The sequence below is a fragment of the Vicugna pacos genome, chromosome 28, assembly GCF_048564905.1.
Source record: "Vicugna pacos chromosome 28, VicPac4, whole genome shotgun sequence".
Lineage (NCBI taxonomy): Eukaryota > Metazoa > Chordata > Mammalia > Artiodactyla > Camelidae > Vicugna > Vicugna pacos.
This window is the reverse complement of record NC_133014.1, coordinates 11,309,621-11,325,771: the sequence shown is the minus strand read 5'-3', so window position 1 is coordinate 11,325,771 and position 16,151 is coordinate 11,309,621. Positions and strand designations below refer to the sequence as shown.

The 16,151-nt window shown below is 58.9% G+C and overlaps 1 protein-coding gene across 9 annotated transcripts in view; it reads right to left on the bottom strand.

The window, feature by feature from the left end:
* Positions 1-5,387: 5,387 nt before the first annotated feature.
* The window catches only part of PSD4 (pleckstrin and Sec7 domain containing 4), a 34,997-nt gene continuing 24,233 nt past the window's right edge, over positions 5,388-16,151 (bottom strand). For all 9 annotated transcript variants that reach the window (XM_072951488.1, XM_072951495.1, XM_072951494.1 and 6 more), the window contains 12 exons: positions 14,329-14,505; positions 13,751-13,831; positions 13,502-13,614; positions 13,220-13,278; positions 12,969-13,058; positions 12,084-12,127; positions 11,585-11,745; positions 10,502-10,572; positions 10,252-10,415; positions 9,580-9,724; positions 9,152-9,295; positions 5,388-7,626 (listed from right to left, as the gene is read on the bottom strand). In XM_072951488.1, coding sequence (XP_072807589.1) covers positions 7,369-7,626; positions 9,152-9,295; positions 9,580-9,724; positions 10,252-10,415; positions 10,502-10,572; positions 11,585-11,745; positions 12,084-12,127; positions 12,969-13,058; positions 13,220-13,278; positions 13,502-13,614; positions 13,751-13,831; positions 14,329-14,505 — 1,507 coding nt within the window. In that variant the 3' untranslated portion in view covers positions 5,388-7,368. The remainder of the gene's footprint in view (positions 7,627-9,151; positions 9,296-9,579; positions 9,725-10,251; positions 10,416-10,501; positions 10,573-11,584; positions 11,746-12,083; positions 12,128-12,968; positions 13,059-13,219; positions 13,279-13,501; positions 13,615-13,750; positions 13,832-14,328; positions 14,506-16,151) is intronic.

The window sequence follows — 16,151 nt, the reverse complement described above, 5'->3', positions numbered from 1 at the left end:
TGGCCCTCCCAGGCCTTTCACGAGCATCCACATCTCCAGGAACAACCAACTGTACGCCCTAAACCTCAGGCCTACAAGCTGGAGCTCTCTTCCTGGAAACAGGCTACTGTCCTGCGTTTCTGTGTCCCAGGGAGGGATCAGGAGGGCACAAGGCAAGAAGACTCACAATGTAAGCGCCCCCTCCCAGACCCACTGTCACCCCATCGCAGCCACTGCTGGCCGGCCTGGCCAACTGGAGCACGAAGGCTCGGGATCTTTCTCTGAGCTGCATGTTTGTTCCTGTGGTGGCGTAAGGAGTGGGAGGGGGTGCTCAGGGGTTCAAAACAGACCCAAAGCTCCCGTTCCTGCAGTCCTGGCTGGTTCCTCTTCTCCTTATCTCAATAACCTCCTGCCCCAGGCTGGGGTCCCCCCGGATCCCTGACCACAGGTCCAGGGATCTGGAGGGAAGAGAGGAGGAAGAGGGTCCTGGGTGGAGATGGTGGGGAAAGAGGCCCAGGAGAGGCTCCATCTCCTGGGTTCTTCCTCCCCGGAAGCTCTGGCTCAGGGTGGCGACAGTGACACAGGCCTTGGGGACAGGCCTCACCTCCACGATCCCTTCCCCCATGCACATGTCCAGCAAATGTCTACTCGGAGAGTGGAGGGAAGGCCTTTAGGAGCTGAAACACCATGATGGGGAGGAGGAGAAGGAGTCATAGGAGGGGGAGCAGGTGCCTTCTCCCGGCAGCCAGCCCGGGGTAGGGGTGGAGTGGGGGTGGCTGAGACCCAGGCCAAGGCTTGGGGCCCATCTGAGCATGTCGCCTGCTAAGGAGGGAGCGGGGGCGGGGGAGGGGAGGGCGGGGAGGTGAATAAATAATAGGAAATAAAACTTCATGAAGCAGAAAATAAAAGGCAGATTATACAGATGTGGCAATTTGAAGGATCATTGCCTCTGTCCTCTTTTTAACTGCTGCATCTGGAGTTTTGAAGCAGCTTATCCTCTCCCTCCCTCGGCTGGGTCCCCGCCTGGCTGGAGGCCCCCCTGGGGCCAAGGCACGCGTGGGGACAGCACCTCAAACACCCAGCCGGTGGCACTTCCTAGCATCACACGCTGCCACCCAGGCTCCGATGGCCTGCGGGGCTGGGGCACTGGTGAGAGGGTGGAGGAGGGGTCCGGGGAGGAGCCCCAGGTGAGGGGTGCTGGGGCTGGGAGAAAGCGGAGTGTGGGTGATGATGGGGTCGGTTATGGGAAGTGAGGATGGGAAGGGAAGGAGCCTGGATGGTCAGGAACAGGGTGGGGGTTGGGGTGGGGCCGGACGAAGGGGACCCCTGGCAAAAGGGGGTTTGGATGAGGTGTGGCTGGAGGGAGAGCTAAAGCAGTATCCTCGTGTAGGCAGCTTCTCACTCGTCTTCATCAAAATTCATTTGTTAAGCCTCAATTTGACACCGTGCCAGGTGCTATATAAACAGACATGGTCCCTGCCCTGAAGGAATTTCCAGGCTAAGACACACACACACTGACATTTTGTTTATTTTATTTTAAATATTAATGTATTCCCCACCTTGTTCCAGAGAGGATTTGAGACACCTCACAGGAAATGCATGCCACGAATGAGTAAAACACAAACAAGAAATAAAGCATCGGGACCACAGAAAACGTGTACTGGGTGGTGGAGTCGGTCTGCAGCAGCTTCGGCGGAGCTGCAGATCGGCCCTTGCACCTCTCGGTGGCGGCCAGGCGCAAGGGCCGTCACCGTCACTTACCAGGACTCCTTTGCTGAGCAAGGGAGTCAGCGCCTCCCTGTGTGGTACCTCTTCCCCACCCTGTTCCTGTCACCCTCACGGGGGACAAAGAGATCAGAACACCCAAGGTGAGGCAAAGGCCCAGCTGGCTCAGATCTGCTCCTAATCCTGGTGTCTCATCTTTCAAAGCAATGGACGACCTGTCACAGAATCGTTCATAAAGCGGGGGAGTCAGACAGGGACGGCTTCAGCGGAGGTGACACTAAGTTCAGTCTCACGTGTAGTAAGTAACATGTGTACAGGAATTTACCATCTCCAGGAGGATTTATTGAGAGGCCACATCCTATAGACACTTACAACTCTGGGTCTGAGATTCAGAGCAAAGATCAGGGCTGACAACTTAGATTTCGAGGCTTTTCCCAGAAGCTCTCCTGACGGCCTGCAGTCAGCCCGGCGAAATCTCTGAGACTACACCTTGCAAAAATGCTGAGTTCAGGGGTGGGAGGAGCAACGGAGGAAAGACAGAAAGAGAGCACACGAGAAAGCAGAATTAGAACCAGGAGAATGCGGAGTCCTGGAGGCCCAGGGAGGACCAAGTTTTGAGATTTACATTTTCGACACCAGAAGTCGGGCCCTGGACAAGGCCCTGGCCCAGACTGGAAACCAGCGCGCCCTGTCCCCGCCCTTGGGAGGTTCGTGTCCTCTGGGAACAGAGAGACAGGAAATGAGAGGAGGGGAGGGCAGGGGAGGGGTGTAGAAAGTTAGGCTTCCATGTGATAGAGAATCACTGGGGGAGAAGGACTCAAGGAAGGCTTCACGGAGGAGGTGGCATGTGGATGTCAAAGGGTTTTCCCCTTCCCAGTCCTAGCACTCAGAATTTCTCAGCAGCAGGTCCCAGTCCCCATCCTTTGAGTGGTCTTGCTTCCATACCCACCCCCATCTTAAGGTAAGGCCTCTGTTTACCTTAAGTCCCTGGTGACTGGCTCGGAGGTAGACACATGGCCCAAGGTCTGTGTGCTGTCCAAAGAGACCCTACTGTGGACTTGAGTTGGAAATTTCCAATAAGCAGATATTCTCTGTGCTCTAGATTTAGACCAAGAAGAGGGAGTCTTGGGAGTTCCTGGGGCCACCTTGGTACCACGAGGTTTGCTCCTGCCTCCGAGGCCTGGGAGATGGAGCCCAGAAGAGCCAGAGAGACGTGGGCTCCTGGCTCAGTGTGGAGCCCGACCTGGACACAGTCTGGCCAGTTACTGGAGCCAATCAATGTCCTCTTCTGCTAAAGCCCGTGGGAGTGGACATGTGTTCCGTGCCACGTCCAGGCAGAGGGGGAGCTGAGCGCAGAGGCCCAGCCTCAGGATGCAGGCCAGAGCCCAGAGGCAGGGAGGCTGGCGAGGAGCGCCAGCAAGGCGGAGACTAATAGCTAACCTGCGGCCTTCTCCCTGCGCCAGGCATTGTCCTGAGATGTTTACGTGCATAATTTCACTTAATCCTCCCAAGGGCCCTGTGAGGTAAGTAATGTTATTATCTGCGTTTTAAGGAGAAGCAAACAGAAGCTCATGTAGCTAAGCAGCTGGCCGACCACGCTGGGCCTGGCGCGGGTTCGGACGCTCACGTGGCCGACGGGGCCAGAGGTCGCTGAGAGGTGAGGGGCTGAGAAGGCCTTGGATCTGATCATAGAAGGTCACCCGTGGAGCGCGGTGGCTGGACGCCATGGTGCCAGCTGGGAGTGGGAGCCAGGCGAGGGCAGGAAACAGCTGGCGAAGACCACACATCTGGGGCTCTCGGCTACGGGAAACAGAGTCAAATGCAGGCTTTTCCTTTTCCTCATGACAGCCAGACTGCAAGTTGCTTGCAAGAAAAGGTAATGAAAGGGGCAAGGACAGGTCCAAAGACCCAGACGGGACCCCTGAGGGAGAGGTCAACACAGGCAGGAAAGTGGGGAGAGGGAGGGGAGTGGGGCCAGGGGGAGGGGGCAGTCCCAGGAATGCAGGGAGCACCCCTTCCTCAGGAGGCGGGGAAGGGGGAGGGAACAGGTGGAGGTGTGGGCCAGTTAGACACAGAGTAGCTGGAGGCAAAGGTGTTGGCAGAGAAGGCGTGGGGAGGGGGCGTCTGGCATTCAGGAAACCCCATAAACGGGCAGGTAGGGGTGGAGGGAGGAGGAAGGGGCCAGGTGTGAGATTGCCAAGTTGTCCCAGCATTCCAGGCCATCCCTTTCCTGCCCCAGCTCGGCCCTTTCTTTTTCTTTTCTTTTTTATTGAAGCTCGGCCAGTTACAATGTGTCAGTGTCTGGTGTACAGCGCAAATGTCCCAGCCATGCAGATGCATGTATTCATTTTTATATTTTTTCCATTAAAGGTTATTACAAGATACCCTTTTCTTTTTACTTTATTAATTTTGGGGGAGAGAGTAATTAGGTTTATTTATTTATCTTTATTGGCGGTACCGGGGCTTGAACCCAGGACCTCGTGCATGCCAAGCATGTGCTCTACCGCTGAGGCCGCCCCACTTCTTTTTATTCCAGACCTACAGGAAAGTTGCATATAGTTTAAAGCATCTCCAGGCCATGTTCTGCCCTACTGCAGCCTCACTCACTCAAGTCATTTCATCTTAAAGCCAGGCTCCCAGACTGTCTCCCAAGCCATGGGCTGCTCACTCTTCCGCTTAAAGTCCACCCTCCTCCCCTGCGTGCCTGGTCCTCTACCATCTGGCCTCAGCCCGCCCTGACCGTCGGGTATCTTGCACCCCATCCCACCCCGATCCTCCAACCCAGATACACCCCACTGTCTCCCTCTGACTCTGAGCCCCCACCGGCAAGGACTCCGGCCCAGGCCTTAGTGGTCTTCGCCTCCTCCCTGGTGCCTGGCAAACAACACACAAATGAACACCATCAGCAGAAAGCCAGACGGAGCAGAGCTGCTGAGACGGGGGAGACGTTCCGTCCGGGCTGTCGCCTGCTTGGCTGAGCTGCCTAGGTGGGAAAGGAGGAACCAGTCAAAGCCAAACTTCTGCCAGCCTCACGGAGCCTGAGCTCGTCACCAAGAACCTGTGCCTGTCGCCTTCTGCCAAGAGATGGACCAACCCGCTCCCGGGGGAAGGAGAGGAGGGTGGGGACCAGGTCAGTTTCGGTCTCTGGGCTTTGATCTGTTCCACACCCGCCAGGATTGGAACTGGAGCTCATCTGTTTTCCACTTTTGCAGATCACGTGGGACAGTTCTGTGCGGGGCTCTAGGCTGTCCCCAGGAAGCTCCAGAAACTTTTTTCCCCTCCATCTGCAGGAAGCTGGCAAAGTCCCAACCCTCAGAGGGCTTCACAGATGGTGGGAGGCCTGGGCCTGGACCACTGCGGGCTTAGGGAAGTGGGGACCCCTGGTTCCGGTGATGGCCAGGGGCCCTGACTTCCCCTTCTTCCAGGAGCACAGCCCTCTGGCGGACACCTGGGCCTCCGAAGCTTGGGAGACGCAAGCCCGCCCCCTGGTGGTTACGTGTCATAACCGCAGCTCAACAACCTGTCTCCACCCTGCCAGGCCTCCGGGCAAAGCCAGGCCTGGGCAGCACTGGCCAGGGGGGCGGCTGGCAACCACAATCACCTGGCTCTGAAGGCCTCATGGCCCAGATGAAAGGAAAGTGATGGTTCTACAGGAGCAAAGAAGCATGGAAGTGTCACACACATACACACACATACACTGCCTTTTATTCTGGTTTTAGAAATAAGGATACAGGTCAGTGAGGTCAAATAACCCACTTATAGCCGTTCAGCCTGTACGCATCACTCCTGGGCCAAGTCACGTTCACCTGGTCCTAGGCGTCCACCTCCATCACGTAAGACAACAGGACTTGGCCGTGGCAGTTAACTGATGCTGGACATCAGAGTGGCCCGGGGAGCTTTAAGAACACCCATAGGTGCCCCTGACCAAGACCTGCTGGACCCGACCCCCGGGCATAGGGTGGGAATGTCTTCAGCGCGGCTCCAGCAAGGTAAAGCGTGCCTCTTCACTGCCAGCTGGGAACCAGAGAGCAGGGTGAGCATCTCCCAGAGGCCAGAGACCTGCTTAATTCACGTTTGAATGCCATAGTACTGGGCCCATACAAAGTAGTTGAGATCATTTGTGAAATGAAAGAATGAACAGCTGAGTGGATGAATAAATGATTCTGAGGTCCCCTCCAGCCATGACAGCCTCAATGTGACTCCTGCCCCTGAATAGTTTTCTGCACACACGCTCACTGACACGCATACAGGCTCGCACACGGAGCAAGGGGGACACAGCCTGCCACCCCACATGTGGTCCCAGCTGCTTGGATCTGCCCCACGCTCCCCACCACACACTCGTACACACCTCCTTCTTCGTTGGCTGGTAATTATTGCGCACCCATTGGGTGCATGGCCCGGCCCTGGGCCCTGGCCAGATACCCCTCGTGGCCCCCAAGAGCTGGCCCCGCCTGGTGGAGTTCCAGGCCCCCCAGGGCTGGTGACAAGCATGGACGGGAGGACAGGGCAAGCAGGATGGCTGAGAGGCCGTGCGTCAGCCAGCAGGCGGGCAGCAGAGAGGCCCCTCTTGGCGGGCAGCCCGCTCACACACTTGGCTGAACAGAGACAATGCTGGCTGCCCCTGCAGCCCAGCCTCCTTCCCACAGGCACAGCCTCAGGTCTGCGAGTGTCCGGAACCTCCCCCAGAGAACAGCCCAGCTGGGAGGCAGCCAGAGTGGGCACAGAGGGGCTTCCTGGGGAGGATGGTGGGGAGGGAAGGGTCCGGAAGGGTCCCAGCGCTCCTTGGGAATGGAGCTTTCAGGGACGGGGTATGTGGGAAGGGAGCCAGACCTCCATCTGCCCCTCATGACTCTCCAGAACCCCCACGGGGATGCGCCCCCACCTCTTACCCTCAGCTTCTCTAGGGTCCGAACCCGGAGAGCCTCCTCCCTGCTCCGGGGAGGCAAAGGCCCCTAGTTCCGGGGCTCTCCGCCGAGCTCTGGAGCCCAGCCTTCCTGGCCCTCACTGAGCACACAGGCTCTGCTCTGATGATCAGCACTTGGCCGTGGGAGGTGGGGCCTCTCATTCACCTCCTGTGCGTGGATGATGTGAGGAAGAGGAGACAAAGGAAGGGGACCCAAGAGTCAGCCTCACTGAGCCCTTGAACGTGTCGAGTTCTGTCCTCCCGTGGGCAGGGCCCTGTTGGGGTCTCCCAGGACTGCTCCCAGCAGGTCGCCTGATCCCCGGAGCAAGGCCATCCTCAGGGCTGCAGCTCCCCTAGCTTGACTGCCCAGAGGCCTCTGCTGCCCCAGCCTCTATCCTGGAGGCCCAGGGCAGGCACTCTGACCCTCAAACAAGTGCCCAGGTGCCCCCAGGCCTGGGGAAGGTGGCTGTTCTGGATTCTGGAGGGATGGGAGGTGACATGGGGTGAACTCTGGGAGTGAAGCCAAATCCTTGACCTCCCTCGCCGCTCGGGGGCGGCCGGGGCAGGGGCAGTGGTATTAGGAAATCTCCAGTGCGCCAGGGAGGGAACGAGGACCACAGAGAAGCAGGATTTGTCCTTCCTCGGGGAAGGGGCGGGGTCTCATCACCACCCCGGACCCCCGGATGTCAGGCTTTTCTCTGGGGTTTCGTCCCGATTCCGCCGCAGGCCGTGGGGCCAGAGTCAGTGAGGCGGCGCCAGCGTCACAGCTGATGGCGGTTCCGCTTGGGGATGATCTTCCGGTAGGTCCTGCGCTCTGAGATGTTGCGCTTGACCTTGGCTGTGGTGGGGGCCTCATCCTGGTGCAGGGACGGGCTGGAGTGGGACTTCTTCAGGCTGGGCTTGGGCTCCTGTGCACCTACAGCCTCCCTCCCCAGTTGCTCCTCCCACTGGTCCAGGTCATCTGACGGGCAGTGTAGACGGGCCACCAGCAGCTGCACGTATGTCTCGTAGCGCGTTTTCTGCAACAGACAGGCACCACCACCTTAGCACCGCCCTGGCTCCAGGTCAGGAGGAGGCTGGAATCGGGAGGGACAGACAGCTCACGTGTGTATGACGCTACGGTGGTAAAGACTCCTGCAGAGAGAGGGCTGGGCCAACAGCTAGCACCTGCTTGAGCGACCATCTTTGCAGAACCTTGCCGTTCGCTGGATGCATTACAATAGCACCGCTGGGCCCAGCCCCGTCTGACAGCCGACACCGCCTAGCGCTGTAACTAACATCTCTAGAACACGTTATATCGCTGAGACACTCAAAGATCCATCACCCACTAGGCCCGAGATCTGTGCGGCACTGCACACACACAGTGCACATCTGTACTCAACCCTAATTGAGTCTGAATAGCATTTTAACAATTGGCATCTGGAGAGTGTGACGCTAACTACCCTCATCTGTTTAAGACTCCTAAGGCCTCTGTAACTAGCATCCTTTGGATACAGTTCTCAGTTTACTTAGTGCTTCCCACCTCCACTCACTGGGTCCTCATCCCCGTCTCGGGAGGTTGGATGGGGCAGGAGTCACTGCCTTGGCTATTCAAAGAGGGAAATGAGGCCTAGGGAGGGCCAGGGCCTTGCTAAAGGTCCCCGCCGGTCAGCGGTGGGGAGAGGGTGGAATTCTGCAGGCAGAGCAGGGCCCTACTGGCCACACCCCAGGGCCTCTGTGACGTGATGCACTCACAGCTCTGGGTGCAGCCGACCAGCAAAGGGATGGGCCAGAAAGGGAGGGAGAGGGCAGCGCCAGGGCCGGTGAGCACAGCCGGGAGGCGATGGTGACGCCCCCTGCTCCCCTCTCTGCCTCTGGATGGCCTCTGACCCACTCTTTTCTCACACTGCCCCTCACCTCCCCTACTGCTGAATTTGGGTGCAGGGCAGGGGTTGGGGGTGGGAATAAAACATTTCAACATCGATCAGAGAGCTAATAAAGCTCATTTCTTGGTTGAGACCATAAGTAAGGCACGGGTGTGACTAGAGTCTCACGAAAATGTATCAGGTTTGGACAAGGTGTTTAATCTCTCCTGGTCTGTTTCCCCATCTGTAGAATGAGGATAACAGTATCCCAGAGCAGTTAGATACCTAGGTAAGATGATCTGTGATATACGAGCTTTAGAAATACTATTATTAGGTAGGTATTATGGGAAACAATTCTGTTAAAATATAGTTTTTCCTTCAATTTAGGAAAAGCCAAATATACTCTTAAGAAAATATATATATAAAAATAACATTCTCTAAGAGTGTTTCCAGACAAGCAGCTGCTATGTGCCCCAAGACAAGAGGTGAAGCGTCCTGAGTGCACATGGGGACACACATTTTGTTCACGTGTGTGTGCAGGGCCCGGGGTTCTCACACCAACGCCTCCGCTGCCCTGGGCAGCCATGGAGCCAAGACTGCAGGGACGCAAGCGGCCACGAGAGGGCAGCAGAGGGTCCAGCCGAGGGGGCGGGAGGGGACGGGAGGGGACGGCAGGGGGCGGGTGGGCGGTGAGACTCGCCTCATATTCCAGGTACTCCTTCCGCAAGCGGTAGTCCTCCAGCTCGCGGCTGCGGCCCCGGCGCTCCGGTAAGGTCCTCTGCAGATCCAGCAGGTCGTCGGAGGCAGCGTCCAGGCAGTTCTCGTGGGATCGATGCTGCTCCTCCTGGGAGCGGGAGGCAGTGGGGAAAGCTGCTCCAAGCCCCCACCCTCAACCCTGTCCAGGGCCCAGGTGTGCTGCCCAAGCCCCCTCCCTCCGCTCCTGGGCCCAGGCGCACAACTCCATCCCGATCCGGGACCCAGGTGTTCAGCCCATCTCGCACCCCACCCCCACCCAGCCCGCCCCCCCCCCCGTTTTCCCAGGCGCTGTGCGCAGCCTCTCGTCCCCCTTCTCGTCCCCCGCGGTGCACCCCCTCCCCGCCGCACCCCGCCGCTCCCCCGAGGCTGTACCAGGGAGCTCTGGGAGGGGCCCACGGGCAGGATGGGCCGGACGAAGCGGCGCTGGGAGCCCACCGCGGCGGGAAAGGGCGGCGCCGAGTGCGTGGCGGCGGCCAAGTTGATGCGTGCGATCCAGGAACTCATCTCCTGAGCGGTGCTGCGGGCAGAGGTGGCTGTCTGTCCCCAGGGCCAGAGAGTCGGTCCTGTCACCTATCCCCACCCCCGCCTCCCCGTGTTCAGCACAGCAGCCCAGCAGCCCAGGACTCAAGAGCCATCAGAGGCCAGCAGCCCGGCCACTAGCCGAGGTGGTTGACCCCCGCCCGTGGTTCTTCTCACCGGACAGAGGCCAGTCTGGGAAGGCAATAGAGTTTATATCAAAGGCCAAAAACATGGATTGTTAGAGATTTCCTGGAATCTCCTGTCCAGAACCGGGAGGCTCAATCGTACTTTCAAGAAAGAGGCGGTGCACGGGCCACGTGGACCACGGGCAGGGGAGGGAAGCAGGAAGTCCCTGCTTCACGTGTGCAGCCAGGACCCTGTCATCCAGCGGCACATTCTCAGGTCTCCCAGCCATGACGGCAGCGGCAGCTTCCCTCCAGGGCCAGGCCAGCAGCCATGAGAGGGTGGGAGGGCGTCAGAGAAGGAAGCTGGGGCCTTGCCGCCTGCCCATCCCCCGGGACTTACGGTGCCTGGAAGAGGTAGAGGCGCCAGTCTGCCGTGCGAAGCTGGAAAACGTGTGGCTTCTTGGTGTAATGAGTGGCCGGGGTGGCCAGAGAGTGGTGCACCCCTACCGGCTCGTCCACCATCTGTCCCACCAGGCTCTCCCCCTCAAGGCCGTGGTCCTCTCCCTGCCATAGGGCACAGGGGCTCAGAAAAGAGCTTTTCATCAGTTGCCCACCCTCCCCCGCTGCCCATGGGGGTGCGGACTCCCTACCTTCAGGAAATAGAGGACCATCCCCCGCAGTAAGGTGTGCAGCATCTTCCAGCCCCGCTTGCCCCATGGTGCTGGCCCGGGAGCAGAACACAAAGGTGGGTGGCAGCTCCCCACCCAGACACACGCAGACACACACAGTCCCCTCACCCTGCTCCTCCCATCAACTCCTGTCCCTCCCCAGGGTGCATTGAAACGCAGAGGCATGGCAACACAACAAAATGCAACTGATCACAAACAGGCTGTGTCGTGCCTCACACACACACTCACACTCAGACATCAATGTAGAGCTATTTACGAACAACGTGGATGTTCACCCAGACCATCCCCTCTCCAAACACACCCACCCACTGGCACAGCTCTCTGGTCCCATCCAGACAGCACAGGGGCTCAGATCCTTGAGCAGGAGGTCCGCTTCCCCGTGGTCAGCTCCCGGCCTTGCTCAGGTCGTGTGGCTTCTTACAGCCAAGTGCCAATCCCCGGGCTGGTCACCGCACCCCACCCATCTGGGATCCCGTTACTGCTCGTGGCTGCCCTGCTCCAAGCCTTCAACTGTCTGCAGAATGAGGCCCAAAGACGCCTCCTGCCATCCTCTTTCCCACACCCGTGTTCGTAGGAAAGGATGCCAGCTCTTTCCTTGGTGGGGACCCCTCTGCCCAACTACAGATACCCCAACCTGACCCTCTTTTCCTCCAAGGTTCAGCTCAAAGACCACTGCTTCCACGAAGCCTTACTACCCTGTCCCTCACTGCCCCGCCCCCAGACAAGAACAGAAACCACGTCCAGTACTTGATCGAGGCCTCGTGCACCACTCAGCTCTTCCTTTCATCCCAGACACTGGTCTGCTTGCCTGATTCCCCGCTTAGCACCTGGGCTCGGGGGAGGGGGATACCTGGGTCTGCCTTGTCTCTGCACCTCCACCCCGGCACCATACACAGCCCGCGGCTCAGGTCACCATTGAGGACCGAACCTGGGCTGCCTGTCCTCCACCTACATCCGTCCGTGTCCCCGAGCAGGGCGCTGGGCACACACCTCCCCGTTCACGGGCGGACAGGCGCCCCCGCGCGGCGGCAGGCGGATACTCACTCTTCTTGCCATCCGCGTCCTGATGCATCTTCCGAGCCAGGATGCCCTGCTTGTAGGTGGGCACCGTGGGGTCCTGGGCCAGCTGGAGGAAGGGGTTGCTCATCTTGCCCGCCAGGGGAGACGGCCGGGCCTTCTCGGGTCTGGCTGCGTCTTCTTCATCCCTGGATGTCAGAGAATCGGGCTGGGGGTGCTGACTGGGCAGAGGCCTCCAGGAAGTGCCCACTGCCTCAGGACCCCCACTCGGTCTCTCGCTGGGCAGCCACACTTCAGGATCCCTCCCCTCTCCAAAGGCCTCCTTCAAAGCCAGCCGTCATTTCCTGTCATCCCCATCCACTCCCTGCCTCTGCCTCCTCCAGGTGTTACCCGGGCCCCTGCATCCTCTCTGAGACTCCCTGCCTCTGGCTCCACCCACGCAGAAGGGAGCACGGTCCGGGGCCTTCCCAGAGGGTAAGTAGAGGGAGGAACGGGAGAGGGAGGGGAGGAGGGGGGTCTCACTTACACAGCCCACTCGAGCTTCTCACTTCGGATAGACCAGTAGAGGGCCTGGGAGAGAAGCACACAGGTGGGCAGGGGAGCCCCAGGCCGTGGGGCTCACACCCACTCTGGCAGGACAGGCGTGCTGCCGCCTGCCTCCTCCACCCCAGTGTTGCTACCCTTCTCCCCGGAGCAGGAAGCAGCCCACACATCCACGCAGCAACTTAAGGGGCACCCGCCATGTGCCGGGCACAGCGCTGGGAGCTGCAGACATAAGGATGATCCAAGCCATCCAAGTTCTTGCTGGAGCTTAGCGAGGCCTGAACTAGCTCCCTGGAAGGGGACTGAGCCAGGCACACACCATCCGGCCCAGAGGGCTCTGACACGGCAGGAACCACGACGACAGGGGCCATCCATGAACGGGGAGTGAATGGATAAACGAGGTGCTTGCTGCGACTTCGAAATGATAAGACCACGAGCATTCACGGCAGGGCAGCTAGCCTGCCTCTGTAGCCCTGGCCGTGCCTAGCGGGCTGCTGGGCACACAGCAAGTGTTCGATTAACATTCTCTGAATAGACAAGAGAGCAAACGCTGTAACTGCTTATGAAAGCAGGCTGCGTGCCAGGCACTGAGCCAGGCACCTGATGAGCTTTATTTTCAGGCCTAAGAATCACCCGGAAGCATTACGGGGGGGGGCCCAGCCTGAGATTCGGATTCAGTAGGTCCAGTGGGGAGGGGGGTGGCCTGTGAGTTCGCACCGGCTAACAGATTCCGGGACGACGCTGATGCTGCGGGCCGGGGCCCACGCTTCTAGTCCCCATCAGTAAACAAGGCCTGTCCTCCGGCAGATATTTCAGCAGAGCCAGACCCAAGCTCACAGGCCCCCCACGAGCAGCCCCCGTGCTGTACCTTGAGCAGTTCCTTGGGGAAGTTGCCGCCGTCCCGCAGGCCATTCAGGTTGGTTATGAATTCCTGGCAGCTCATGCTCTTGCCGATGTTCTGTGGCCGTGGTGAGAGAGGGAGATGCTGGCACACACTCCCCACCCCACCCCAGAATAACCCCCGGCCCACACCCCCCAGGTCCCTCCCCGACCCCATCCCAGGACTCGGTCTTGGCCCCCCCCTTCCAGGACCCCACAGGCACCGTCCCCACCCCTCACCTGTCCGTGCAGGTCCGTGTTAAGGAGCATGATGGCGCAGGTCAAGGTGTGCACAGAATCTGTCCCGGAGCGAGGCGGTGAGAGAAAGCCCGCTGGGACCCGGACTCGCTCATTTCCTCTGCCAACACTGGGCAGGGTGGCCCCCCAGTCACAGCCCCTCCACACGCTCCAGTCAGCCGCCACTCACTCCTCAGCAGACCGGGGACACTTCCATGCCATCCTTCTCCTGGGCACCCCAAAGTCCCCCCCACCGAGCCCGGCCCTCCGGCAGCCCCTCCCTACCTACTGAGGAGAAGAGCCCAGGATTGCAGTAATGGAAGCGCCTGGAAAACTGGTAGAGGATTCGTTCCCGCTCCTGAGTCTCCCCGCTGAGCACCAGCGCCTGGAGGAAGCCCCTGGAAGGGGAGCCAGAGTCCAGGATAGCTCCCAGCAGGCCCAGAGCTCAGGACCAATCAGATCCCAGCTTCTGCTGGTGGCATCACACCCCTCACCCCAGCATCCCCTCTCCCCAGGGAAGGCCCCACGCGTTACCGGAGGGCGCGGTCCAGGCTCTGGCCTCCAAACTGGAAGAAGGACAGGTACTGCTCAGCCACAGCCCTGCTGAAGTCGTTGCTGTGGAAGGGAAGGTGGGGTGAAACCAGAACTAGGGGTCTGAGCCAGAGCCCCAGGGCCTGCACACATCCGGGGGCCAATGGGGTATTTGGGTGCAATCAAGGGAAAGGCACAGCCACCCTGGACCCTAGGTCCCAAAAGAGCAAGGGGGCAGCTGGGGTCTGGTCTGCCTCTGGCACCCTATCCGGTGCTGAGTGGAAGGGACAGGTGGAGTTGGGGTGGGGGAGGCAGGTGGCTGGGTCTGGTGGCTCCAAGCAGGGATCAAGGGTGCGGATGTGATGCAAGTGTGACTGAGAGGGAGAGGCAGGTGTAGCAAGCGTTTGGCAGGGGAGGGGAGAGGAGTGTGATGGACGGGACAGGAATAAAGGGATGAGAGGTCAGCCGTGCGGCTGGAGGATCACGGGGGTGGGCCGGGGTGGCCAGCGCAGGGGCTCTGTTGGTGGCTCCTCCCCATCCTGACTCAACCTCTGGCCTTGCTCAGGTTCAAAGCCCCTTACTTCTTCTGCAGGTAGGCAGCCACTTCGGACTTCCGGAAGCCCTCCAAGTGATAGAGGCGAGAGGCCAAGTTCCAGGCCCCCTTGTCTGTCCTGACGCCATTAGCCAGCTTGTCTCCAGCCTGTGGCCTTTGGCCTTCCTCTGGGGACTGTACTTGGGGCATGGGGCTCTTGGGACACCTGCAAAAGTCCATTAGTGTCCTCAGACTCCCACTTGGGGTGGAAGCGAAGGGGCTGTGGGTCAAGTGTCCTTGAGGTCAGTCCTGGACGGAGGGCCCAGAGTCCGCGCCCAGAGCTCAGGGCAGGAGCTGGAGCCCTGGGGCCTTGAGCAGCCAAGGAGGAGCTGGACCAGGGCCTCACCAAGGGAAGAGGCAGGGTCACAGCCTGCCTGGCCTGGCCTGGGCCAGGTACCAGGAGGACCCGGAAAGGGCAGTATTCACACAAAGCGGGCAAGGGTTGGAGCCAGAACTTGGTCCCAGCACTTTCTCAGGTGAACGACAGGGATGTTCTGAACCCAGTTCACCTCGAGTGGCAGGTGCGGCCCTTTGAAGACCCCAGTGGTGTCCAGTCCATCCCAAGGAGGGGTGGGATCACCTCCCCAAACCCCAGCCACCGCCTGTGTCCCTCGCCTCCCCTGCCCGCTTCACAATGCCTCCTTGCCCCCCGCCCCCCAGCTCCAGCCCCCACTCCCAGATCCGAAACCAAGGAAGGTGCAAGGATGAGGCAAGAACAGGACACTGGACCGGCTCTAGGGATGGCGACAGCTAGGGGAGTCACAGAGGGGGGTTCCAACCCCTCCTCTCCCGTACAGGCAGCTCCGGGATAGACAGACCTGACCGCAGGGGCTTGGACGGGACCAACAGAGCATGTGCAGACCGGGCAGCGCCCGCAGACCCGGAGCACGCTCAGAATCTCACCAAGTCCCGTCCCTACCGACTCTTGCATTTCGCCTGCCACGTTGCAACCAGGGGGCAGGCATCCTCGTTTCCTGAATCACCATCCGCGTTGCCACAGTGAGGGCGGGAGTTGTGCAGAAAAGCCAAACTCAGCACGTGGGAAAACGTTCACCAGTGAACTGCCCACTTACACAATCAGACGGCGCTGGCCAGCCTTCTCCCCTCAACACGAACGCGCATCTCTGCCCCCGACCGCACGGCTGCCTGAAGCTCACACACCCCCAGCGCGGCCGGGCAAACGTGACAGAAACCAACTGAAAAGTGGGATTACACATCATGCCAAAGAACAGGGGGTTTTATGAGTCCGTGACAGTGATGCTGGAAGACTCCAGGAATCACAGGGAAAGCCACGGACAAAGGAGCAACGGGAAGGGTTAGTCCAGCGAATGACTGAAGACGAGAAGATAAAAATAATGAAACACTTGTCACATCTAAAGAGAACTATTTGGATCATGGGCTGACAAAGGCCTAAAATACTTGTACAAAAATGGCCTAGTCAGTTAGTGTTGTGACTAAAATAATCTCTAGACAGGGAGGCACTTTGAGGGGGAAAAAAAAAACAAACCACAGGGCAGATATAAACAGTTACAGGATTGTATATTTTAAATAGGTGAATTGTACAGTAGGTGAATTATATCTCAATAAAGCTGTTATTAAAATTAAATCAAATACACCTTTATGACCTCACTGTGAAAGTCACACTGTGAGAGTCAAGTGTGAATGAAAGACTTCTCGTTGGGCCACCAAACTAGGCCAGGAGAATTAAACCTCTATATTGAGTTAAATATAAGTTGAAATAAATGTATTTCTGTAGTAGTGTCATTTACCAAGAAAATTATCAATTAAAACTTTTAAAAATAATTTACTGTG